At 39.4% G+C, this 25,016-nt stretch overlaps 3 protein-coding genes and 1 non-coding gene across 5 annotated transcripts; 3 read left to right on the top strand and 1 right to left on the bottom strand.

The window, feature by feature from the left end:
* Positions 1-11,546: 11,546 nt before the first annotated feature.
* On the top strand, positions 11,547-11,696 carry LOC126594670 (U6atac minor spliceosomal RNA). Its single transcript, XR_007613393.1, has one exon. It is a non-coding gene; the product is annotated as a U6atac minor spliceosomal RNA (small nuclear RNA).
* A 502-nt stretch (positions 11,697-12,198) lies between these two features.
* On the top strand, positions 12,199-17,657 carry LOC126592054 (glucan endo-1,3-beta-glucosidase, basic isoform-like). 2 transcript variants are annotated; one of them, XM_050257811.1, is made up of 3 exons: positions 12,199-12,373; positions 12,928-13,827; positions 17,454-17,657. In XM_050257811.1, the coding sequence occupies exons 1-3, from the start codon at positions 12,277-12,279 to the stop codon at positions 17,507-17,509; spliced, it is 1,053 nt and encodes a 350-aa protein (XP_050113768.1). In that variant the 5' UTR covers positions 12,199-12,276; the 3' UTR covers positions 17,510-17,657. The 2 variants fall into 2 exon arrangements, with proteins under 2 accessions (XP_050113768.1, XP_050113769.1); XM_050257812.1 differs by lacking the exon at positions 17,454-17,657 and having other exon boundaries at positions 12,201-12,367; positions 12,931-13,977.
* Positions 13,914-14,840, bottom strand: LOC126592053 (uncharacterized). The gene is made up of 2 exons (XM_050257810.1): positions 14,461-14,840; positions 13,914-14,281 (listed from the first exon to the last, which is right to left on the bottom strand). Exons 1-2 carry the CDS (start codon positions 14,833-14,835, stop codon positions 14,279-14,281), a joined length of 378 nt encoding a protein of 125 aa, XP_050113767.1. The 5' UTR covers positions 14,836-14,840; the 3' UTR covers positions 13,914-14,278.
* Positions 17,658-18,924: 1,267 nt separating the features above from the next.
* LOC126594012 (glucan endo-1,3-beta-glucosidase, basic isoform-like) lies at positions 18,925-19,590 on the top strand (the record flags this gene model as incomplete). The annotated part of the gene is made up of 1 exon (XM_050260209.1): positions 18,925-19,590. A coding segment is annotated over one exon (666 nt), but the record flags the coding sequence as incomplete, so codon positions are not given.
* Positions 19,591-25,016: the final 5,426 nt, after the last annotated feature.

Below are 25,016 nucleotides of genomic sequence, written 5' to 3'. Positions count from 1 at the left end.
ACAAACTTTCTCACATTGGTCCTCAACATGGTCCATCATCTCATAGAAAAAGCACGTTAGGGGTAGTTTTTCATAACGAACATCGGTTGTCACCATAGAGCCATCAATTTGAATAGCCACACACCGTCACAGTGGCTTAAAAACATTAATACGAACCCTGATTCTGAGAATGCTCTTATATTGCTCCTCCTTTCAACTTTGGTCCAATAAAATGTACTCCCCTAAGTGGTTGCCGAGAAGTTTACCCATTTGTCTCATCATGTAACAAATCGGAAGTGCTTTAATCAGAACCCAAAAGTCCTGATAGGATAACAGCACCTTCGATGGCTGTGTTACATTATCTGCCTCTTCCAGTACCGATAAATATTGCTTATTATAGAACCATGGACCCCCCCCCCCAGGTTGGATAGCAATCATCTCTTGCTTCGTGTTGAACCCAAACGCGAATCTATCATTCTCCAACTCCATGATAAATACATTCGCTTTGGGTTTCCACAAGCTTTGCATTTGACGCTTGAAACTTTCCTTGTTGAAGGGCTTTTGTGTTAACACCTTCCCCACCAAGAAAACTTTCGAAGATCTCAACGTCAACACCTCCTTCGCATCAACCATAAGTATATGTTGTTCATCTTCCATGAACGCAAATTGCCCAGAAAATTTGGAGACCATGTCTTCCATAGTGCTCAGTCCCCTTGTTACCCACGACCAACTCATACTTACAAGATTATATATGCCATATTTAACTTAAATTGGTTCAAGATTAGTGTGTTCCTTTTCTTATATTTAAATAACATCAAACATAAACTAGCTAGAATTCTAAAGACAGTGATGACATTAATCTTAACTTCACAACGTCCTTATTTGTTTATGACATTTGATCTTAACTTTACGGTCTTTTATTAGAAAATAAAACAATAAAATAATTGTAAATAGAGTAGATTCTTTTTTTTTTTCGGGCAGAAAGGATCCCTTCAACACGGCCAAAGCCCAAAAGACCTACAGCAAAACAAGAGAAAAAAGCTAAACACAACAGAGAACAAAAGGAGAAAATATCAGGAAAGCCAACCAAGGACTTGCCCAGGAGCTAAGACTAGGAGGAGACAGAGCACGACACAAAAGCAGGGCTGAGGTCCAATCTGAAATAGAGTAGATTCTTTGATATGGTTAATTTTGGCCACCCATCTCTTTGGCCAACTATTAGGCTGGAATGAATAAATTAGTATCGAACTCATCATTAACAAAATTCGAACCTAAGACCTCTCATTTACAAGTGAAAAAAATATCATATTACGTAATACTAAGTGACAAACAAGATTAAAATTAATAAGCCTAATATGCTTATTAGTAGTTAAGTATGGAGCCTAACTTCCTTTCTAGGGGTTAATTTGCATTTGAAACAGTTGTTATCCTTTTTGCCTTTTACATTTTGTCTTACATGACAGCAATAAAGTTAGGCTTAGGGGATAAATTAAAAAACAAAATAAATATTGTTCAGAAGACCATTTGATTGCCTTCTTCACAAGGCAACTTTGCCTCGTCTGTCTAGCCTAAACACAGTTAAAACAATCTACTTCAATGATCCCAGCGGGGACTTGACTTGGTTATTGACTAGGGACAATCGCAAGAACTGAAAATAAAGCTAAACAAACACAAATTTCTGCGTATTTCACGCACCATAAGATGGCAACATGTTATTTGGTAAGCTAAGCCCGTCAAAACCAAATTCAAATGGTTCTCCTATCTCATCCAATCAGTTGCAAGAGAAAGTTTAACTCAGTTTGAATGACCCCAACGATCCTGCAGTCTTCGAGTTTTGATTTATAAATTTTGTAATTTCTGTATTTATCTCTTTGTTATCTGTTATGATTTTGAAAAGTTTGGTTTCATCTCAAACTCTCTTTGTAAACTCTAATATATAATGGAAATAAATAAAAGGAAAACTAATGAAAATGGTTTGAAAACTTTGAGTTTTAACGTACTAATATTAACTTTTTAGTGTAAAAATGTAGTTTTTCGTTAAAGTAAACAATAATATGAGTTTTTCGTTAAAATTCCTATAAATAAAAGGCTAATTTATCTAGCCTAATTACATTAAACTGAGATTCCTATCTTGGTATCACCCCTCTATGCATCTAACGACAAACCTTTCTATCAACTTTTCCCATTGCTCTTTTTTCTTATGTTGTCTCTAATCTATAAGGATCCAAGTAAAGACCAAGTGAAGAAAAGCTATCCAAGTGAAGAGAAGATCAAGGGTCAAGTCAAGTGACACTTGTCAATAGATTAAAGGGATGAGCTATTATAAGTTGTTAGAATATAGTTGGGATAAGGAGATGGAAGATTAGCAGCTAAGTAAAAGGAAGATTATATAACAACAATTGTAATCATAACTTGACAATCAAGAAATCAAAAATATCTCTCTTTCTCTCTCTCTCTCTCTCTCTCTCTCTCTCTCTCTCTCTCTCTCTCTCTCTCTCTCTCTCTCTCTCTCTCTCTCTTCGTATACATTATGTGTAAAGTTCTCAAGAACACGTTGCATTGAAGCTTTCATAATCTTCGTATAATCCCAGTGTTGCCAACTTTTTCACCTTCAAGTTGGATCGTAACGGTTGAAACATAAATCCTACACTAAATTTACACTTGTAATTATATTATCGGAGAGTTCTTTTTGCGGAGCAAAAAATAATCACAACGCAACATGTGGATTTTTTGATAGAAAAGGACCAAAATACCCTTGAGGCGTATCGAGATTCCTACGCACAAGCAGCGGGCATTCATCCCTCAACCAAGTTAAAAGTGCCCAAAGTAGGTAACAATTCAAAACCTATTTCATCCATCGTCATAAATCTTCTTCACAAGGTAACCTCCAAAACATTCCTTTTAAATTATGTTAATTGCCTAATTAATGGATTTATTACCTAATTAATTGATGTGGTAAAAACTAACACACAAATTAAACCCTATATATTATACAATTGTAGTACGAGTAAGTAGGGATCGTTCTAGGCCGAGGATTAGTTAGGGATGCTAATCAACACAATTAAATTTAAAAACTGAAAACTAGACTCAAACAACTCAAAACAAGCTAAACTGACTCAAATAACACAAAACTAAGTTAAATTGCCTCAAAATAAGAACTAGAGGGTGATTTGAACGAAAATTAAACTAAAAAGACTCAGAATACTAAATGGGGGTTGTTTTGACGAATTTAAAGTAAACCTAAGTACTTGCAAAAGCAAACTAAGGGTAATACGAAATTGGATGTTTTTAGGGGTGAAAGGCTAGCTAGAGGGTCTTACTCCACACATGACACATATGCATACAAATCGATTTTCAGCTATTATTCCTATAAACCATGAATGACAATGCTCCAAATTAATCGTGAGAAGCACAAATTAACTTTTAGATTTTCCTAAATTCATTGAATATGAACTGCATAATAGAGATATATATCAAAGATCATTAAATTCTATGAAAATCATAAGCATTGACAAGGCATTCGTAACTATGAACTGCATAATACCCCTGCCATGGATTTACTTAACACAATCATGACTAGTGACTTTTACTACTTCTGAATATAAGTTCATAATGATTATGTGAAATTCCCTTACATTCTAGCATCAAATCCTTGCATGCAAACTAAGTATGCATCCTTAATCAACACACAAGAACAAGTTCTTAATAAAACAGATAAGTAAATCGCATTCATGTTTTACGAAACAATGACTGGATGTAATCAATTCATATAAAACATATGTCCATGGCTTTGAATCCACCTCTAACTAAAACGAAATTAGTTCCACATGTTCATCATAACTGGAAACCAAATTAAAACAAACATTGAACTAAAACTAAGGATAGAAAGAACCCAGAAACGCTCCAGCACTCCAATGGCCTTGGATGGCAGGCACGGCTCCAAGCTTTTATTCTCCTTCCTTCCTTGCAAAGCTGCGACACTCTTTGTATTTTTTCTCTGAATTGCTCTCTCTAAAAACTCCCCAGAAAATTGTGACAACAATGAATATTTATAGGCTAGGGTTCGGCACAAAGTTGTAGAGGAGAAGGATAGGCATGACACAAACCAAGAAGGAAAAGGACTAGGTGCGGTAGATTCCTAGGGGGAAAGGGTTAGGGTGGTGCGGCAGATTTCTAGGGCTTCTAGAAAGGGGGTGTAGTGGAAGGTTTCTAGAAGGACAAGGGATAAAGTATGCAGCACCGTTTTAGGACTTCTAAAACCAAATAACAGGTTATTTAATGTGAAATTGATTCCCCCTTGTAGATGGAATTAAGGTAGGATAAGATTAGGATAAGATAAGATAAGATAAGATTAGTTTGGATAAGATAAGGTTGGATAAGGTTTGGATAAGATAAGGTAGTTTGGATAATGTTTCCTTCTTTTAGCTGATTCCTTATCTTCCAAATCTTGAATTAATTTCCCCAGATGTTAAGCACATTCCTAGCCTCTCTTGAACTTCCAAAATGTCCATCCACCTTGCTCCATGCATATGCTATCCATTCCAAGCCCAAAACTGCTCTAAAATGCTCCAAAATGCCCTTTATTGCCAACTTTACCATTTGGACCTACAAACACACGAAAATAGCTTAAAACACTCTAATAAATATAAGCTAACTGAGTAAACGCAAGAAAATAGGCTAACAAAGTCACATAAATATGCTCCTATCATTAATCTATTAATGGCCAATTAAACTACCAATTACACCCAAAAAATACACAAAAGGTCGGTCACCTTTTCTCCCAAGGGGGTCAACCATGCCTTATATATTCTACCTCATTTTCTCTAAAAAGTTAAGTTTTCACTTTAACTAAACACTCAAAAATTCTCTAAACACTTTTCCCTCAAATTCTAACTTTGGCATCGGAGGTTTTTCAGCCAAAGAGGCACAAGGAGGCACATTCCTTCCAAGCTCTTCCAATCCGAGTGCCCTTGCACAATAGACGACCTTGGTGAATTAGCTCTTGCAACGCACCAAAATCTAACGTGCCCCAGACGAGGTGTCCTAAAGTAGGACAAAGGTAGACGAGGAACCTCTCCAGCAGTGTCTCGACAAACAGCCACTCAACCAACCATGAACAGAGCATTCAGGCAGCATACACTCCCGATTATGCCCCCAAGATAGCGTATACTCCCGTCTTAGCGTGCGAAGGAACGTACATTCTCGACTAGGCCCACGGGCAAGTATACACTCACGGTTGGGGCCACACTCCGATGATTAACATGAGCAGCCTTCCAAGCAAAGCGTTTATTCACAGCTAGGCCCTCAATGAGCATCATCCACATCACATCGGAGCAGGAAGCACAATAGACGGAGAAAAGCAGTCACTCAATCTCGCTCAAGTTCAACCGGTAGCCTGCGAAGAATCTCCTTGCTTACCAAGAGCGAACCACATGCACCGCTACCGTGGCATAGACGAGCCGAGAACATAGAAGAGCAGCCTAGACTAACAGGTCAAGACCGGGGGCAACCGAGAGCTCTACTACCCCAACAAAGGTAAATCCAAGAAGAAGTACAGAGACTTATTAACGAACGATTACATAATTTCCAACGCAAGCAAGTGGCCGATGAAGCACTACGACGGGATACGACCAACATGAGCAGGTCACCCTTCATGGACGAGATCGAGCAAGCAGAGCCTCCACACAAGTTTAGCATGCCACACTTCACATCTTTCAAATGAGATGGAGATCTGGAAAGACACTTGAAGCACTACCAAAGCACGATGGTCCTTTATTGAAACAACGATGCCCTTATGTACAAAATATTCCCCACCACTCTACAAGGCGAGGCGCAAGATTGGTTTCACACATTACCACCATGATCCATCCGAAATTTTGATGATCTTTCCTTGGTTTTCACCAAAGAGTACTCATCTTACCGCTCGATCAAGAAAAATTCCGACCACTTGTTCAATGTGAAGAAAAACCTAAAGGAATCGCTTCGCAAGTACGTAAAGAGGTTCAATGCAGAAAAGGCAAAGATCGTCGGATGCGACGACTCGATAGCAAGTGCAGCCTTCCAAAGATGACTCCCAGCAGACCACCCACTGTTCGAAGAAATGATCATGAAAGAAAACTTAACTCTAGCAGATTCCTTTGCCTTGGCAGAGAAGCATGCACTTTGGGATGAGGCTCAACGAGCAGAAAAGACGCCCGAATAGACTCGAAAAAAGTCAGAAGTGGCTCAAAGGAAGGAGGACGGGAAGTAGTCCAGCAAGGGTAGGCAGGAGGCCAAGCATAGGGACCGACCCACAACCAAAGAAGGCCCGATAACCAAGAACTATTCTAGTTCTCAATTTCGATCCATCAAATCTTTCGCGACATCAAGAACAAGCCATGGTTCAAGCTGCCGAAACAATCAAAATGAGATACTTCCAAGTTAGACCACACCAAATATTACGCATTCCACCTAGAGGTCACACAAATGACAACTACTAAACTTGGAAGAACTACCTAGAGAAGCTCGTGAAAAAAGGTAAGGTCGACAGATACTTGGACAAGCCAACTGCGTAGCAAAAAAAGAACGCAGACGACGACGAAGAGCCACCAACTAAGACGATTCGAATCAATGGTATCTTTGCCGACTCCGAGCACTTGGGGGCCACCAGCAACTCTAAGAAGAGGAAGATCCAGCAGGCTCTATTAGTCTCACATGTCCAAGCAGTTAACACCCAACCTGGACCTATTATTGACTTCATCAAGCAAGATGCAGATGGCGTAGATTTCCCACACGACGACGCACTAGTAATATCTGTCCAACTAGCCTATGCCATAATCGACAGAATGATGGTTGACAACGAAAGTGCAGTCAACCTACTTCAACTTTCAGTCATTCACAAGATGGGCATGGAAAGCACAATCATACGTCGAGCAGAGGTACTCACCGGATTCAATGAACACACCTCAACTGTCATCGGCCACATCACACTTGAAGTGAAAATGAAAACATTACCAGTTGTCTCAAAGCAGATGTTCACGATCGTAAGCAACCCATCTCCCTACAATGGGATTCTTAGGAGACCTTGGTTGCTTAAGCTAGATGCCGTCACTTCCGTTAAGTATCAAAAAATTTGATTCAGCATCCCGTGAAGAGGAGTCGGAGAGATCAAATCTGACGAGGTCGCATCTCGACTATGTGTTAATAATGTGCCTTAAAACCAATCATATGATGATACTTTACGGACATTTCACATGTTAAACTAATATACTTTAATATAAAGGGCAAAGATTATTGTTTTAAGCCGTCTCATATAAATGTTATATGCTTAAACGATAAAGTCTAAGGAATATGTAATTAGGAGAATGTGATCTAAAGAAGTTAGATTCTAGAGACCATTCTTTTTTTTCTATACATATCCTAAACGTTCTTGATCATAGGATTGCCAATTAGGTATTGATAGTCTATTAAGATCAGTACGTGCTATGTCTTCTCTTAGGGAGAGTAACTGGTCTCGAGTCATTGATGCAACTAACACCAAGACAAGTATGTAGGTGCTCAATAGAGAATGAGTCCACTGAACGCGATCAACGAGGAGTTCTCATATTCATGTCACATAAGAACATGGTTGGGATAATGCAAAGTAATCATTTGACCTGAGGCATTACAGTTGTCTTATGGTTAGGTCCTTGATCTTTGACTATGTCAAAGTCACTCTGTCAGAGGGTGTCCACGACATAGTTAGGGTTAAGCCACTTAGCCATTAAGGCAAGTGAATACGCAACAAGGGATCTCTAACCTTCAAACAGTTTGAGGGAGAATACTCTATGATATGATTAAGAATCTCTGGCCAAAGTATGAATGAGATTTAGGAAGTTATTCCAAATCACATTAAAGGTAATCATATAAGAAAATGAATCACATTGGATAGTAGACATGAATAAACTATCAAACCAAAGAATATGGTCAAGAGTATTGTATTAGAGAAATACCGTATTGCATTGTAATCCTAAACTAAATAGGTTCTCCACCTCTTCTGATTAGCTTGGGTAGCCATGACATACTGCTAGGTGTCACTCATGGTTTGTGGAAGCCCTAAAGGTGTATAATCACTAATGGGAGAATTGAAAGTATATTTCAATTCACAATCGATTTGAAAAGTTCTAATTGTCCACTACCTCGCTAAAAGGAAACTAATGGATCGTACATAGTGTAAGGAAGAGAGTGAAGAAATAACGGAGATGCACCAATTGTACTAGCCATTCTCGACATGGCAGACGCCATATGCTCAGATCTAGTAGCCTTATTTTCTTCCCATTGGAAGAGGTCATGTCAATCACAAGCTTCTGGGCAGCAAGCGGACCCTCACAAGCAACGGAGGAAGTCTTCAATTTTTCTCAACTGGCATCTCTTGAGCAGGCAGAGAATATCTCTTCTTTCCACCTTCATTCATAGTAGGCTCCACGACAGCATTCAGACAAGCCAATACATCTGCCTTGATCCTCTTTACCTCATCTTTCGGGAGCAGCTTACCTTTTTCCCAATGAAGAGGATTAAGCAGCCAACGTCATTCATAGTACTCAGCAAGGGAGCTCAACCCATACCGGTTTTTCCCTCATTTTTCTCTCGGACTAGCAGGTAGGAGGCCTACATGCCCAGCATTTTAGCAGCTTATAAGGCCCGCGACCTCCTCGTTTCTCTCAAAAGACATGAGGCATACGGCTCGCCTAGTACCGTGCCCCAGTGCCACAATCTGCGGTCCCAGCCGCACAAGCTGCCCTTGGTTCTAGCCAAGCTGAGCAGCCTAAAGCAATGGTCCCATCCGACTTGACACACCACCCTGACGGCTACCCCGCGATAGCATTATCCAAGAACAAGACAAGAAAAAAGAAATTTTTCTTACATCAGTGCGGCACAGAGAAAATGAAGAAAGCAACGAAAGACAGTCATTTGCACAGGCAAGATGTAAAAGATTGCTAGAGGAGGGGGAACAAATATCCTTTAAGCTCTCTCTCTCTTGTAGGGTAGAATAAATTGCTCTTCAAAGTTGATTTAATAATCCACTTAGGTGGACTTAAATAGGCTTTGAGAGAAATTTATTTCCCTTTCCTAGAAGGATCTAATTTCCTATTAAAAAGGGAATCTACATCAAAATAGGAATCAATCCAAAGTTTCGTAAAGCAAGAAGATCTCTACACCTGCTGCCCTTTCCTGCAAGCAGCCCAACAGGTGTGAGGGCATTTGTGGAGCCAAAAATAATCACAAGGCGACACGTGGATTTTTGGATAAAAGAGGACAAAAATACCCTTTAGGCATAATGGGATTCCTACGCGCGATCAACGGGCAATCATCACTCAACCAAGTCAAAAGTGCCCAAAATAGGTAACAAATTCAAAACTATTTCATCCAACCTCATCCTATATTTCCTACAAGGAAATTATTCCATAACCTTCAAAACATTCCATATAAATTGAGTTAATTGGCCAATTAATGGATTTATTACCTAATTAATCCATTAATTACCAAATAAATCACCCATTACACTTAAAAATTACCCAAAAGGCCGGCCATTCTCTCTCCCAAGAGGGTCGGCCATACTCTATATATTGAACCTTATTTTCTCTAAAAAGCTAAGTCCACACTCTTGCTAAAATTCTCCAAAACTCTCAAACATTTTTCTCTCTAAATTCTAACTTTGGCATCTGAGGTTCTTCGGCCAAAGCCCCCCTCATTCATCATGGACGCGTGAGGCTCTTGGCCTTGACCTAAGGTGTTATTTGTTTTGTAGGTGCAATCTTGTCCAAGATCAAGGAGGAAAAGGTAGCACTAATCAAATGCATCTCTCTTTGCATGTTTAGTACAGATGATATCTTAATATGGAATGTGGAGTCAAATGGAAAGTTTATAACGAGGAGTGCATACCATTTGGGACGGTATTATGGGGAAGTAAATAGGAATGAACCTAGTGGTTCGATAATGGTAGCGGAGGTCAAATTTTTGTGGAAAGTGATATGGAGAGCTCACGTGTCGGGGAAGGTAAAAATCTGTGTGTTGAGATGCTACTTGGATGCATTATCGACAAGGGACAACTTGAGGAAAAAGAAATTACACATACGTGTGTGTTTTGTGATGGGGATGTGGAAACGATTGATCACGTGATGAGGTTCTGTCCCCGTGCGATGGTGGTGTGGTTTTCTAGTCCACTAGGTATCAGAAGCCAAGGGGATAGGCAGTAGAGCTTGATGGAATAGATAGCTGCCATTGCAGGTTCAATGTCGGGGGAGAGTTTTGACTTGGTAATGGTTTTAATTTGGTGCACATGGACAGAACGTAATGCAATGTTGTGGAATGGAAAGGCTCTGGAGCCTTCGGAAATGCACTGTAAAGTGCATACATGGCTACATGAATTCCTTAAATGGCATGGGTTGAGGAAGAACACCAACATGGTCACTAGGCAGCCATGGAAGCGACAAAAAAATGGGTGGATTAAAAGTAATTTTGATGCGACGTGGAATGAACAGTTAGAGATTTGAGGAATGAGGGTAGTGATATGAAACGACAAAGGGGAATTCATGGCTATAATAGCAATGAGAGTTGAGGGAACTGGTTCTCCATTGTTGGCAAAGATTATGGCAGCAAGGGAAGCAGTGATTTTTTTCACAACACCAGCAGACTACATACGTGGAAGTTGAAGGGGATGCTTTGATGGTGACCACGGCACGTCAACATGAGGGCCTAAAGGATTCATCTTCTTTGAGGCACATTATTGCAGATACTAGATAGATTTTAAATGGTTTTTCTCAGTGCAAGGTTACATTTGGCCGATGCTCGACGAACAAGGTAGTACATAGGTTGGCTAGATTGGGTTTAGCCCTTGATACTTCGGTAGCTTGGTTCGAGGAACCTTTTGATGTAATAATAGACCTTTTAATTGAGGATAGTAATCATATGTAATCTCTCATGGTGTAGGACTCTCTTTTTCCTTCGTCCGGGTTGAAATCCCTTACAAGGTTTTTATCGAAGCCCATTGTATGCACCCTATCATGTTTGTATGTATTCGATTTTCTATCAATGAATATCGTACCTTCACTAAAAAAAAATCTTATAAGTATGAGTTAGGTTAGTCTACTTACAATCAAGTTGGAATCACATATCCCAGTTTAGAGTATATAATGTCAATAAAAAATTAAAAAAGACTTTTAATGACGCATGTTAATGGCGTTTATGGCACACAGGTCGTTAAAGTTGTACCAGATGGCATTTTCAATATTTTCTTCATTAACACAGCGCCATGGAAACTAGTTTTCATTTTTATGACACTCACAAAATGTCATCCAACTTGATTTGTACATGACATTATTTAAATGTCATGTATGATGTGTTTTTGTTGTCATGTTAAAGTCAAATTTTTTAAGATACCTGAAATAGCGGAGTCCCGCGTGACATTTTAAAAATGCTATTGATTCAAATGTCATAAAAAAGTATTTTATCTAATGGTATATCCTATTTTAAAACATATTTTGTCCCTCCTATTAATCTTCAAATTTGAAAGATGATCTTCATTCCTTACTTCAATTGCTGCAATTATAGTGCTCGTAGAAAGGAGAGATGGTTGACATCTCCCTTACAGGGACGGGAACAACTTTTGAGCTTACCTGCAGTTACACACCGATTACTAAGTTGCAACAACAAAACAACGCATCAATTAATGAAATAACGTGTTGTAGTGTTCTATGTTTTGCATGGTCGACAAGCACGACAAATTTTTCATTGTGGTGGGAACACGAGTGATACACCACGTGTTTTTATGTAAGTAGTGAAATTATTAACTTTTTAACACATATATCCCATTATTTGTATAATGACACATGGTATATTACCTCGTGTGCTGGTCACATTAATTGAAAAATCTCTCAGACATGCACATTACCGACCTGTAAACCTTAAATGTGAGCCTACAAAGGAGACTTCGATAGAAGACCATATACATCAATTGACACATCCACCGCTTGTCTTTGTGAAAAAAAAAAAAAGACCAATACAGTGTAATGCTTGAATTTTCTGGAGACGACAGAGGAGACTTCGTTAGAAGACCATATAAGTCAATTTACACATCCACCACTTGATTTTGTGGAAAAGAAAGACCAAACGGTGTTATTCGAGTAGTACGTACCACCCCCTATGCATGCAATTATCTTCTGAGTCCGTGACTTGAGCTGTATATAAAGAGGGCACCTCACAAGTTGGAGAGGCAGTGTCTTTCCTTGTTAACTATTTCATTTCTCCATCTAATTGGCTAGCTGTGTAAGAAATTGCACAATGGTCGAGTCGTCCAATTTGATTGGGAAAAGCCCTCCCATGGTTTCCATAATGCTACTTGTTGGTCTGCTAATGGCTACCTTTACCACTAAGGCTCTCTCTCTCTCTCTCTCTCTCTCTCTCTCTCTCTCTCTCTCTCTCAAATATTGCACACTTGCATGTTCGTACCATGTGTGCATACCTTTCAAGTCATAAGTTGCTTCTCCATAAATCAAAGGGCTACTACGCTTTTTTGTAATATACATCTATTTATTTATTTTGTATCTTAATTTGCTTTAGTAACCTTACATTTCTTATAATTAAGACGTTATGTCATAACTTTCATATTATAACACCATTAAACATGATGGTAGGAAGCCTAAAAGTTAACAACGATAATAGATTTCATGATATATATATATAGATATACATACATACACACACACACATTAATATTAACTTATGTCAATAATGTAACAAGACATTCACGATGTAACAATCAACGTTGGTAGTGTAAAAACACTATCATTTTATAACCTCACCACTATTATGTACCGTTGTACAATAAACTTTGACAATTGTTATGCGTGTGATTCGGTTAAAACAAAGAGTATTAAAACTCCTTTTCTTTTAAGATACTGTATCTTATAAATATCATTAACTTTGAATCTGATGCAGGAGCAAGCATTGGTGTTTGTTATGGAACGCTTGGAAACTTGCCACCCTCAGGAGAAGTAATAGCTCTCTACAAACAATATAACATCCAAAAACTACGGCTATATGCTCCCAACGACGACGCTCTCCGAGCCCTTCAAGGCTCCACCATCGAGGTCATGCTTGGCATCGAAAATGAGCGTCTTCAAGACATTTCTTCTAACCAAGCCCGTGCAGATGATTGGGTTCAAAGAAATGTCAAAAGCTATCCGAATGTCAATTTCAAATACATCGCCGTTGGAAACGAAGTAGATGCCCTGGGTAACCGAGCACCCTATGTTGGCCCTGCGATGGACAATATTCAAAATGCAATTTCTAGGGCTGGTCTTGCAAACCAAATCAAAGTCTCCACTGCCGTTTTTCCTATAATTCTCAAGGAATCATTTCCTCCATCAAAAGGCTTATTCCGGCCGGATTATAGACCATTTCTCGATCCTATCATAAGCTTCCTAGTCAGAAACCAATCTCCTTTACTTGTTAACATGTACACATATTTTAGTTACATTCAAAATAGTCAGAAGATTAAACTCGAGTACGCTCTTTTTACATCTCCATTGGTTGTAGTCAATGACGATCGGCTTGGGTATCAAAACCTGTTTGATGCAATTCTAGATGCACATTACTCAGCATTAGAGAAGGCTGGAGGCGGCTCTCTGAAAATTGTTGTATCGGAGACTGGTTGGCCCTCTGCTGGCGGAGATGAGCAAGTGACAACGACCGAGAATGCAAGAATTTACAACTCAAATTTGATTAAACATGTGAAGGGTGGGACTCCGAAGAAACCTGAAAGCCCCATAGACACTTACGTGTTTGCCATGTTTGATGAGAACCAAAAACCTGGAGAAGAGACCGAGAGACACTGGGGGCAGTGGCGGATCCAGGAATCTTACCCCAAGGGGTCGCAGTGTAAAAGTTCAAATAAAAATTTAGGATGGAAAAACATATTGAAAATGAAATCATAGTACTTTCATTCATAATTCATAATGGAAACAATATTACAAACTATAATTGTCCACGACGAGGTTTCATATTTTGAAAACGAAGCATTATAGCTTCATTTTCAATACAAGCAAAAATATCTCTCTCAATATAAACAAGCAAGCTATCACTCAACCATTGATCTCCCATTTTGTTCCTAAGTGGACCCTTAACAATATTCATGACAGAAAATGCTCTCTCCACTGAAGCAGTTGCAACTGGTAAAACTAAAGACAATGTAATGAGCAAATATACATAATTGAATACTTGATGCATCCTTGTCTCCACCATTTTTTTTGCAAGATCACCAATCCCTTCCAATTGAGAGAAATCACTACTGGAACACACATAATGAATATAAATCTCAAGTTGATCTTCAAGTGCCAAACGATCTTCATCCGAAAAGTCTTGAGGATAAAATTGAGCAAGACGAAGTAACTTTGGTTTATCAAAAGCTACAAATGAATCTTTCGGACTCAAACATGCCATACAAATAAGCAACTCGGTATTTACCTCATTAAAGCGATCCTCTAACTCCGTAATTTGCTCATCAATGACATAAATAAAGAGCTCCACACGATAATGATGACGATTTGTCTTTATTGGAGCATAACGCCTTGACCTCCCTGGAAGTATAAATGCCTCTTCCATGTTAGGAACATCAATATGATGTTTTTCACAAAAAGAAGATACTTCATCAACCAATGCATCGAACCCATTATTCCTCATCCAATATAGCTTTTCCTTGCATGATTTCACTAAAGCCATTGCATTCACAATTTCTTGATCTTTCCTTTGCAATGCTTGTGACAAATCATTTGTGAGTCCCAATATGACTTTCATCAAGAAAAGGTGAAACACAAACTCAAAAGTAAGTATCACTCTCATTAACGTATTTGCTTCACCCACACTTTCATTGGGATTATCATCAATAACCATTTGAAGCACATGAACCACGGATGAAAACATAGAAATGATGCTAATCAAGGTACCATAGTGTGAGTTCCATCGTATGTCACCGGCACGTTTGAGACTTGTTTCTTGATTTAAGCCTCGCCCCGTTATAAGACAATCATTTTCAAAAGCTATCACAAGCTCTTCTTGAAGTTGCCCTCTAAGTGAATCACGCCGCTTACAAGATGCTCCAACATGATTAACCACATTATTAGCCGTTGCAAAAAAAGAGGCAATGTCTATATTATTCTTTGCTACGGCAACAAGAGCTAGTTGAAGTTGATGAGCAAAGCAATGAACATAATATGCACAAGGTTGTTCTCTCAATATCTTTGTTTTAAGGCCATTCAACTCACCTCTCATATTGCTAGCACCATCATAACCTTGTCCTCGTAGCTTGGAAATGCTCAAACCGTAGCGAGAAAACAATGTGTCAATAGCATCCTTTAGTGAACTTGAAGTAGTGTCGGTAACATGTTGGATACCCACAAATCTTTCAATTACATGCCCGTTGTCATCCACATAACGCAACACCATAGCCATTTGCTCTTTCACAGACACATCACGTGCTTCATCCACCAATATTGAAAAGAATTTATCTTTTAGACCATCCATGATAGCATCAAGTGTTTCAAGGGCACATGAATTCACAATTTCTTTTTGAATGGAAGGAGCTAGTAATTTGAGATTCCCCGGAGCATTTTCCATCACAACTTCTCTAACTTTATCATTATTATCTGCAAGGAATTGCAATAACTCCAAGTAATTTCCCCTATTGCTTGAAGTGGCACTTTCATCATGGCCACGAAAAGGAAGACCTTGTCGCAATAAAAACTTAGTGCACTTGATTGAAGCAATCAAGCATGTGCGATAAGCCTTACGAGTTTGGTCAGAGTGTTTGCTCACTGCCGTTTCAATATGTGTAGCTTGATTCATCAAATTTGTAGCAGCTTCTCTAGCCTTATTATGAACACTCCCAACCGGTCCAACATGCATCTTAAATCTTTCTCTCCCTTTCTTCCAATTCTTAAATCCATCTCCAGTGAAAGCTTCACTACCCACTTGTTCAAAATTGGTTTTAAAGAGATAGCAATAGAGACAAAATGCCGCATCTTTAGATACACTATACTCCAACCAATCAAACTCATCAAACCATTGGGGAATGAAGCGTCGATTAATTCCCGACATATTAGTTATTGGGAAATTATGACCTCTAGGTTGACAAGGTCCTTTTTGTAGATATAATCTTCGGACCTCATCTCTCATATTAGCGTCATAATCTATTATTCGAGTTCTTAATCCAGGATCCGCTTGAAGATTACCCAAAACATCATCTAACTGACTTTGTCTTGAACTTGGAGTTCTTGAACTACCAACAGTATTTGAACTATCAACATTATTCGAACTACCCGAACCCGATGATGACTTTCTCTTAAAAAACCGTTCCATAATAATGCTTGCTACATATACAAAATATTCAAAATAAATACTCACAATATAAACAAACCATAAACATAATCAAAATAAATATGAATTGGATTTTCAATTAAATTAAATATCTCATCTTGCATTCTAATTTCTACATATACAAAATAATGAAAATAAAAACTCACAATATAAACAAACCATCAATATAATCAAAATAAATATGAATTGAATTTCAATTAAATTAAATATATTCTACATATACAAAATATTCAAAATAAATACTCACAATATAAACAAACCATAAACATAATCAAAATAAATATGAATTGGATTTTCAATTAAATTAAATATCTCATCTTGCATTCTACATATACAAAATAATGAAAATAAAAAATCACAATATAAACAAACCATCAATAAAAACAAACCAATAAAAACTCACAATATAAACAAATCATCAATATAAACAAACCATCAATAAAAACTCACAATAAAAACTCACAAGATAAATATGAATTGAATTTCAATTAATTAAATATATTCTACATATACAAAATATTCAAAATAAATACTCACATCACAATATAAAAACCAAGGGAGGAGATGGAGTTGGAGCCGCCAGCAGAGGAGGGAGGAGATGGAGTTGGAGCCGCCAGCAGAGGAGGGAGGAGATGGAGTTCACGTTGGGGGCGGCAGCAGCTATGGAGGAGAGGAGTTGAGGATTTGGGGGGATTGAGTTAGGGTTGAAGGATGAAAATTTGGGGCTTTTAATTGTATAGGGATCGGGTAGGAAGGGCTGGGATGGGGAGGGACACGGTGGGAATTTTTTTTTTTTTTTTTTTTTTTTTCGGCCTGGCCCAAAACGACGTCGTTTTGGCCAGGTCATTTAAAAAAATTTCCTGGGCCAAAACGACGTCGTTTTGCCCAGGTTTTTTCAAAATCAAAACTGGCGCACAGCGCCTTCGTCTTCTTCGTTCGTCCTCCTGCCCAGAAAACCGACGACTCCAACGGCAACGGGGTCGCACCAGGGGTCGCCCCACCATCTCCAAGGGGTCTCGAAGGTTGCTTCCATGGCTTCCAAGGGGTCGCGCGACCCCAATGACCCCACTGTGGATCCGCCACTGACTGGGGGCTCTTCTTTCCAAACAAACAGCCTAAATATACCATTGATTTCAATTAAGAGGGGAAACTCAAACCTAAATATCCTATTAATTTCAATAAGAGTGGAAACTCAACTATGTTATGGAATTATATATGGACACTTGTTATTAATAATACTTATCGTGTTCACATGCTGGATCAATATGTAATATCTTAATAGTTTAACACCTTTTATGTAAATTCAATGCCTATGAATAGGCACTCTAATAAGAAGAGAACACACTTTGGTTTTCTCCTCCCAATCTCTCTCGTCTCTCTCTATTCTTCCACTTTCTCTTATATGATATTTTATTTCTAATATGTTATCTACACGAATGTCTTTATATTTTCTTGGCTTTTTATCCAAAATGGACTCTGAGATTTGCATAACACATCACTTTGGTCTCTAAGATTGAAAACCAATAGAAATGGTCCCTGAGATTGTCCACCATCCATTATTTTGGTCATTCGGTTAAAAACTCCGTTAAATGTCCCGGAGCTCTTGGCCGGAAGTTTGGGCAATTTTCAAAGCATTGTAACTCAATCGTTTCTTAACCAAATTCGACCCATAATATATCAAAATAAAGATAGAAAGAGTAGAACAAGATTATACCATTTGGACGCCCAATGGTTGCCAGAGATGGCCGGAAAATAGCCTGAAAGGTGACTGGTCCGCTAGAAAATTGGAAAACTTGCCGGAAACTAGGTAAACTTTAAACATTCATAATTTCTTCAATGCTAAACGAAATCAAGTGATTCAAAAACGAAAATCATACTTTTAGATGAGACGAATAGAATGGTACCTTTCTCGAAGGCTAACTCGCCGTGGTTTGGCCGGTAAATGGCTCAAAAGTGTTTGTCTTGGTCGTCGAGTTAGCCACTTTCGAGCCGTTTTCCAACCAAACCACGGCGAGTTAGCCGTCGATAAAGGTACCATTCTCTTTTTCTCATTGTGAAGTATGATTTTCATTTTTGAATCACTTGATTTTGTTGAGTATTGAAGAAGTTATGAACATTTAAAATTTACCCAGTTTCCGACGAGTTTTTCAGTTTCCCGTAGATGAGTCACCTTTCAGGCTATTTTCTGGTCATCTAAGACAACCTTCCAAATGGGTATAACCTTGTTCTACACTTTCCTATCTTCATTTTGATATATTATAGGTCGAATTTGGTTAAGAAACGATTGAGTTACGAAGCTTTGAAAATTGCTCAAACTTCCAAAATTGCTCAAACTTCCGATCAAGAGCTCACGGACACTTAACGAAGTTTTTAATAGAAGGATCAAAATAATGGATGGTGAACAATCTCATGGACATTTTCAATCTTAGGGACCAAAGTGATGTGTTATGCAAATTTCAGTGACCATTTTGGCTAAAAAGCCTATTTTCCTTTTGTTTTTTTTAAGAGAATCATATGCCATGATAATATACACAATTTGGATGATGTAATGCGGTAGGAAATGAAATCAAGCTCTCGGACTCATTAGCACAATTTCTTGTCCCGGCAATGCGAAACATTCAAAATGCAATTTCTAGTGGTAGTCTTGGAAACCAAATCAAAGTTTCCACTGCTTTTGACACTACAGTACTTGGAGTGTCCTTTCCTCCATCAAAAGGCGTATTCAGGTCCGAATATAGAGCAGTTTTGAATCCCCTCATTGCTTTCCTCGTGGACAACAACTCTCCGCTACTCCTTAACATGTACCCTTATTTTGCTTACAGTGGCAGCAGTGGGGACGTTCGTCTTGATTATGCTCTTTTCACAGCTCCCTCAGTTGTAGTACAAGATGGCAACCTCGGTTACAATAATCTTTTCGATGCAATTTTGGATAGTGCTTATGCAGCTCTTGAGAGGGCGGGTGCAGGGTCTTTGGCAATTGTTGTATCGGAGACTGGCTGGCCATCAGCTGGTGCAAATTCAACAACAATTGATAATGCAAGGACTTACAACTCAAATTTGATTAAACATGTGAAGAAAGGGACGCCGTGGAAACCTGGAAAGCCCATAGAAACTTGCATTTTCGCCATGTTTGATGAGAATAAAAAGACCCCAGAGCTTGAAAAACATTGGGGTCTGTTTTCCCCAAACAAACAGCCTAAATACCCAATTGATTTCAATTGATTAGCTAGTAATTAAATGAATTGTGAAAATAAGGGCCAGCATTGGTTTGCGATCGAACCACTAATAAAAGATGGCAAAGTTATCTGTAAGGCGCCTAGTAAAGTACCCAAAAAATGCTAGTCGAGAGTCAATAGTCTTTACTTAGATAATGGAATTCTATGTAAGGGATTTGAAAACTAATGCATACATTTTTTTTTTTAATCATTTTAATGGCAGATTGGACTTACAGGAAAAGTTTTTAGAACAACAACAAAGGCTTATTTTACTAAGTGGTGTCGGCTATATGAATTCTAAAACGTCACTGCCCTCAATTTTATACCAAGTATTCAATTAGCTCAAAGTACTTCATGTCTTTTCTTAAAGACTGTCCAAGTCTTCCTAGATTTTCATCTACCTTTTTTTTCTTGAGCCTCTGTCTCATAATTGCATTTTCTAATCGAAGCATCTATAGGTCTTCGTTTCAAATATCCAAACCATGTCAATTAATTTTCTCTCATCTTATCTTCGATTGCAGCGAATCCTACTTTACCTCAGATATCTTCATTCTTAATCTAGTAATTTCTTTGAGCGGTCGCACAACATACCTAATGTAGTCTTCCATTTCATCCATACTGACACGCCCCGATCCCAATGTCCTCGGAACATCGGGATGGTCACGTGCTGGCCGACACTTGAGGGTGACGAAAGCCATTTATTGAATGCAAATGCTGAGAGCCATGAATAAATAAGACTTATAAATTTAAATATAATGAATATGTATTTAAGGGACGTGTTCAGAGCATACAACTAACTAGAATACTAAAAAGAAATAATATAAAATTGAATGAATAAGAGGATGGGTCATACACTGAGAGGACTTAAAGATGCTGATGTGGAAGTACCTAGACACTGGGATTGTATGCCTCAATTCTAAGTCCTGAAGGGGGAGCAAAACAAACATGAGTGGACCAAGTTGATATATATATATAAAATAAAACAGTTATCAACATACTAACCCCCAAGTTTTATGAAAACTCATATAACATGATAAAAATAGGTTTTCCGAAACCTAGCATGCCATGCAATGTCTCAAAGCATATCTCGTATATATAGTAATCACTAGGGAATGTCCAATATCCCTCCAGGCCCTATGCCAACTCCCCGTCCCTGTGCCAATTGCCAGAGGACAATCACCTTCAGGCCCCGTGCCAGCTCCCCGTCCCTGGGCTAATTGCCAGGGGAAAAACCCTTCAGGCCCTATGCCAACACCTTAACTATTGCTCAGGACAGAATCTATCCCTCGCCCCGTAGTGGAATAGGGACCACTACGTAAGTACAAAATCATGGAACATACATATATTTGAAAAGCAACTTCAAAGTATAAAGTCACCCATCATCTTTACTATAAAGAGGTGTTTGAAACATGTTCTAAATATGATATCGTCATCCATCAAATATTCTATAAAGAACACGGGTTATAAGAAAAATAGTAATAATTCAAAATAGCCTCCTTAAGCATGTTATCTCATAAAATGTTTCATAAAATGTAATCATTAAATCATGCTTATCATGTATGCATTTCTACTATTAAAACATGCATTTTAGAAGGGGTCCACTCACAGATACTCTGCCGAAGAGCCACACAAATTCGTTATAGACCTCGGGTTAGTTTTGAGCCGCAAGGCCCAATAGGATTTGAATGTCAAGCTCATTAACTCAAGTTGTATGACAACTTGAATACACAAAGGGCTTGAAAGCCCAATAAAACCTTAAGTGGCCGGCCCTTCTCTGGCCATATAGAGAAGGGTAGCGAACTTGGCTTAATTGCAAGTTTGCCACTCCATTATGAGGTTGTATAAGGGCAACTTTATAGCCATTTCATCCTTAGGATTTACTTTGGAGAAAAGATGAGAACATAAAGCTCTCTTTGCTCTCTAAGAGGCCGGCCACCCTAAAGGAACATAGCTAGCAATCTTACTTCCTCTAGGTCACTCATCTCTTCATCAATGCTTTCCTTGGTGTGGAAAATTAGAGGTTCTCTATTTTGGGAACTTGGAGAATCCTTTCAACCATTATCCTCTAAGAAATCCATGGAGCTAAGAAGTAAGGAATGAAGGCTCTATCTCTTGGGTGATTAGCCTTTGCTTATGCAAAGAGGAATCAACAAAGGTATAAGATTTCTTAACTCACTTTGTTTTTTAGTTTAGTCTTGGTTCACCATAACTACTAGGCTTTGAATTTCATGGGTTAAGTTTTGTTTTTGAGTGCATACAAGCATGATTCCGCCTTTTAATTGTTAATTGCATGCATAGATGTTGATCAAATGAACTTGTTTTCACAATTATTTCCTTCACGATGCACTGTGCAAGTGTTGAAAGAGTCAAAGAAGAAAACCTTTACCCCCGTGGAGGCTACCGAAGTCCATAGGGACGAAGAGGCTACCAAATAGCAATTACAGCAGGCGGATCGATAAGGTGGCGCCCAAGTAGAGGAGATAGGATGGAAACCCGAAGAGGACGCTGCAGACATCATTCTTGATCCTCAATAGCCAGAAAAGACGGCTAAAATCAGCTCACGTCTAAGCCCAGCCAAGAAGGAAGAACTCACGGCTTTCCTTAGAGAAAGCCGAGACGTTTTTGCATGGTCACCATCCAACATGCCCGACATCAACCCCAAGGTGGCTTGCCACAAGCTGCATGTCAACCCCTATGGCTTGCCAACATCTTGCTAGTCATGACGAAAGAGAAGGGCAAATAGAAGGTTTGCATTTATTACACCAACCTCAACAAAGCATGCCCAAAAGATCCTTATCTTGTCCCTCGGATCGATCTATTGGTAGATTCAACTTCTAGGAACCAGCTACTCAGCTTCTCGAACACATACTCTTGCTACAGGTAAATAGCTATGTACGAGCCCGACAAAGAGAAAACCGCGTTCGTGATCGAGAGAGGCACTTACTGCTATAAGGTCATGCCTTTCGGCCTTAAAAACTCTTGAGCCATTTACCAAAAGTTAGTAAACATGATGTTTAAAAAGAAAATTGGGGTAACCATGGAGGTCTATGTCAATGACATCATGGTAAAGGGCAAGTAATGGTCAGACCACATCCGCAACTTGGCGGAAACTTTCAACATCCTCAAAAAGTACAAGATGAAGCTTAACCTCACCAAATGCACATTTGGAGTATCTTCAGGTCAATTTTTAGGGTACTTAGTAACCCAACCAGGAATTAAAGCACATATCAAGCAAATCCAAGAGATCTTAGAGATAAAGTCTCCAACTATCTTGAAAGAGATCCAAAGCTTGACCGGACGAGCAGCTGCCTTCAACAGCTTTCTCTCGCGGTCCACCTATCGATGCAAGCCCTTTTTCAAGGCTATCAAGAGGGCACAATGTAACAAATGGGATGAAAAGTGCAAAAAAACCTTCCAAGACCTGAAGAAATATCTCACATCACCTCCTTATTATCCAAGCCGGAAGCAGCGGAGGATTTATACATCCACCTAGCAGTCTCCGAAGTAGCAGTGAGCTCTGCCCTCATACGAGAAGAGCTGGAGGCCCAATTGCCTATATTCTACACTTCTAAAGTTCTTCTCGATGAGGAAACAAGATATCCAAAGATCGAAAAATTAATTTTGGCGCAAATTGTTACGGCTTGGAAGCTCAGACCATACTTTCAAGCTCACACAGTCATCATCACTACTCAGTATCCTCTACGATCAATCTTACATGGTCCAGACGCTTCTCAACGAGTGATGAAGTGGGCGTTGGAACTTGGCCAATACGGTTTAGTTTTTCTACCCCATACGGCGATAAAGGCCCAAGCCTTAGCGGACTTCATAGCAGAATTCGCACTTAGCCTAGGCGACGTAATAGATCAGCCCAGTAACGCCCCAGAAGTAGCCGAGCGCACCTTAGCCGCCTGCTCCCCCTGACGGAGATTTATGGCATTTGCATGTCGACGGCGCATCCAACTACAAAAGCTCAGAAGCAGGCGTTGTCTTTGTCATCCCAGACGGCTCAAATGCTCGAGTAGGTAATCACTCTAGGCTTCAAAGCATCCAACAATGAAGCAGAGTACGAGGCCCTACTGGTAGGCCTCCGAATGGCAAAAGACTTGGCGGTGAAGAAGCCTGCAATTCATTTCGATTCCCAACTAATCACCAACCAAACTACTGGGGAGTACATGGCAAAACATCCAAGGATGAGGCAATACCTAGAGAAGGTACGCAAGTAGCTTGAGGCATTTCAGACTTACACTTTTACTCAAGTTTCGCAGGCAGACAATGCCAACGCAGATGTGCTAGCTAGCCTAGGCTCTGCCCTCAACCAACTCAAATGCTCTATTTTGGTGGAATATCTAGACAAGCCAAGCATAAAGATAGAGCCGATAGCCGAAGTGTCACAGGTTAAAGTAACTCCTAACTGGCAAAGTTCTATTATAGACTACCTGGTTAACGACACATTCCCCTTGGAAAGACTGGAGTCTAGGAAACTCTAAATCAAGGCAGCAGGCTACTACATTTGGAACGACATTCTCATCCGAAGATCCTACACCGGACCACATCTCCGCTGCTTAGCACCTCCCGATGACTTGAAGGTTCTAAGCTCAATCCACAAAGCCATTTGTGGAAATCACTCCGGAGGTCGATCTTTAGCACAGAAGGCTTTTAACGTAGGCTACTATTGACCTACCATACACCAAGATGCTAAGGAGTTAGTACAAAAGTATGACTATTGCAAACGCTACAAGTCGGTACCAACATTGCCTGCCAGCAAGCTACACCCATAGACGAGTCCTTGGCTGTTCATGCAATGGGTAATCGACTTAGTAGGACCTATGTCGCCTGCTACTGGGGGCAGAGGCATGATGATCGTGGTAACCGACTACTTCACCAAATGGGTAGAAGCAGAGCCCGTGACGACCACAACTCAGACGGACATAGAGCGCTTCATATGGAGGAACATCATTTACCGATTTGGCATTCCTAAGTCCATCGTCACCGACAACAGCCAACAAGTTGTGGGTAAAAAATTTGGCGAAGTTTTTCAAAAAGTATGGTAGCAGCACATGTCCACTCTGAGATATCCTCAAGGCAATGGGCAAGTCGAAGCATCCAACAAGACGATCCTCGACTGCCTTAAGAAATCCCTCACCGAAAAGAAGGGAAAATGGCTAGACGAACTCCTCGAATGTCTATAGGCATATCGCACCATGAAAAGACGAGTAATCGGTGAGACTCATTTCTCTTTGGCATTTGGTTCGGAAGCAATCATTCCTCCTAACATCATTGTGCCAAGCATCATCACTCAACTACTAAGCATTGAGCAGAACAGTAAAGAGATAGCCATAAGCTTAGACCTGGTAGAGGAGAAGCGCGAGCAAACCATCACCCGTATCACAGCCTACCAGCAACAGATCATCTCCAACTACAACAAAAGGGCCA

This window comes from Malus sylvestris, chromosome 12 (assembly GCF_916048215.2).
Source record: "Malus sylvestris chromosome 12, drMalSylv7.2, whole genome shotgun sequence".
NCBI lineage: Eukaryota > Viridiplantae > Streptophyta > Magnoliopsida > Rosales > Rosaceae > Malus > Malus sylvestris.
This window is presented reverse-complemented; position numbering and strand designations above follow the sequence as displayed.

What these genes read in the sequence shown, in the direction of transcription:
- LOC126592054 (XM_050257812.1), top strand. Translation starts at nt 12,277, where the DNA reads ATGGTCGAGTCGTCCAATTTGATTGGGAAAAGCCCTCCCATGGTTTCC. An exon ending in AATGGCTACCTTTACCACTA is followed by an intron (nt 12,368 to 12,930) that starts AGGCTCTCTCTC and finishes TTGAATCTGATG; the next exon opens with CAGGAGCAAGCATTGGTGTT.
- LOC126592053 (XM_050257810.1), bottom strand. Translation starts at nt 14,835, where the DNA reads ATGAGAGTGATACTTACTTTTGAGTTTGTGTTTCACCTTTTCTTGATG.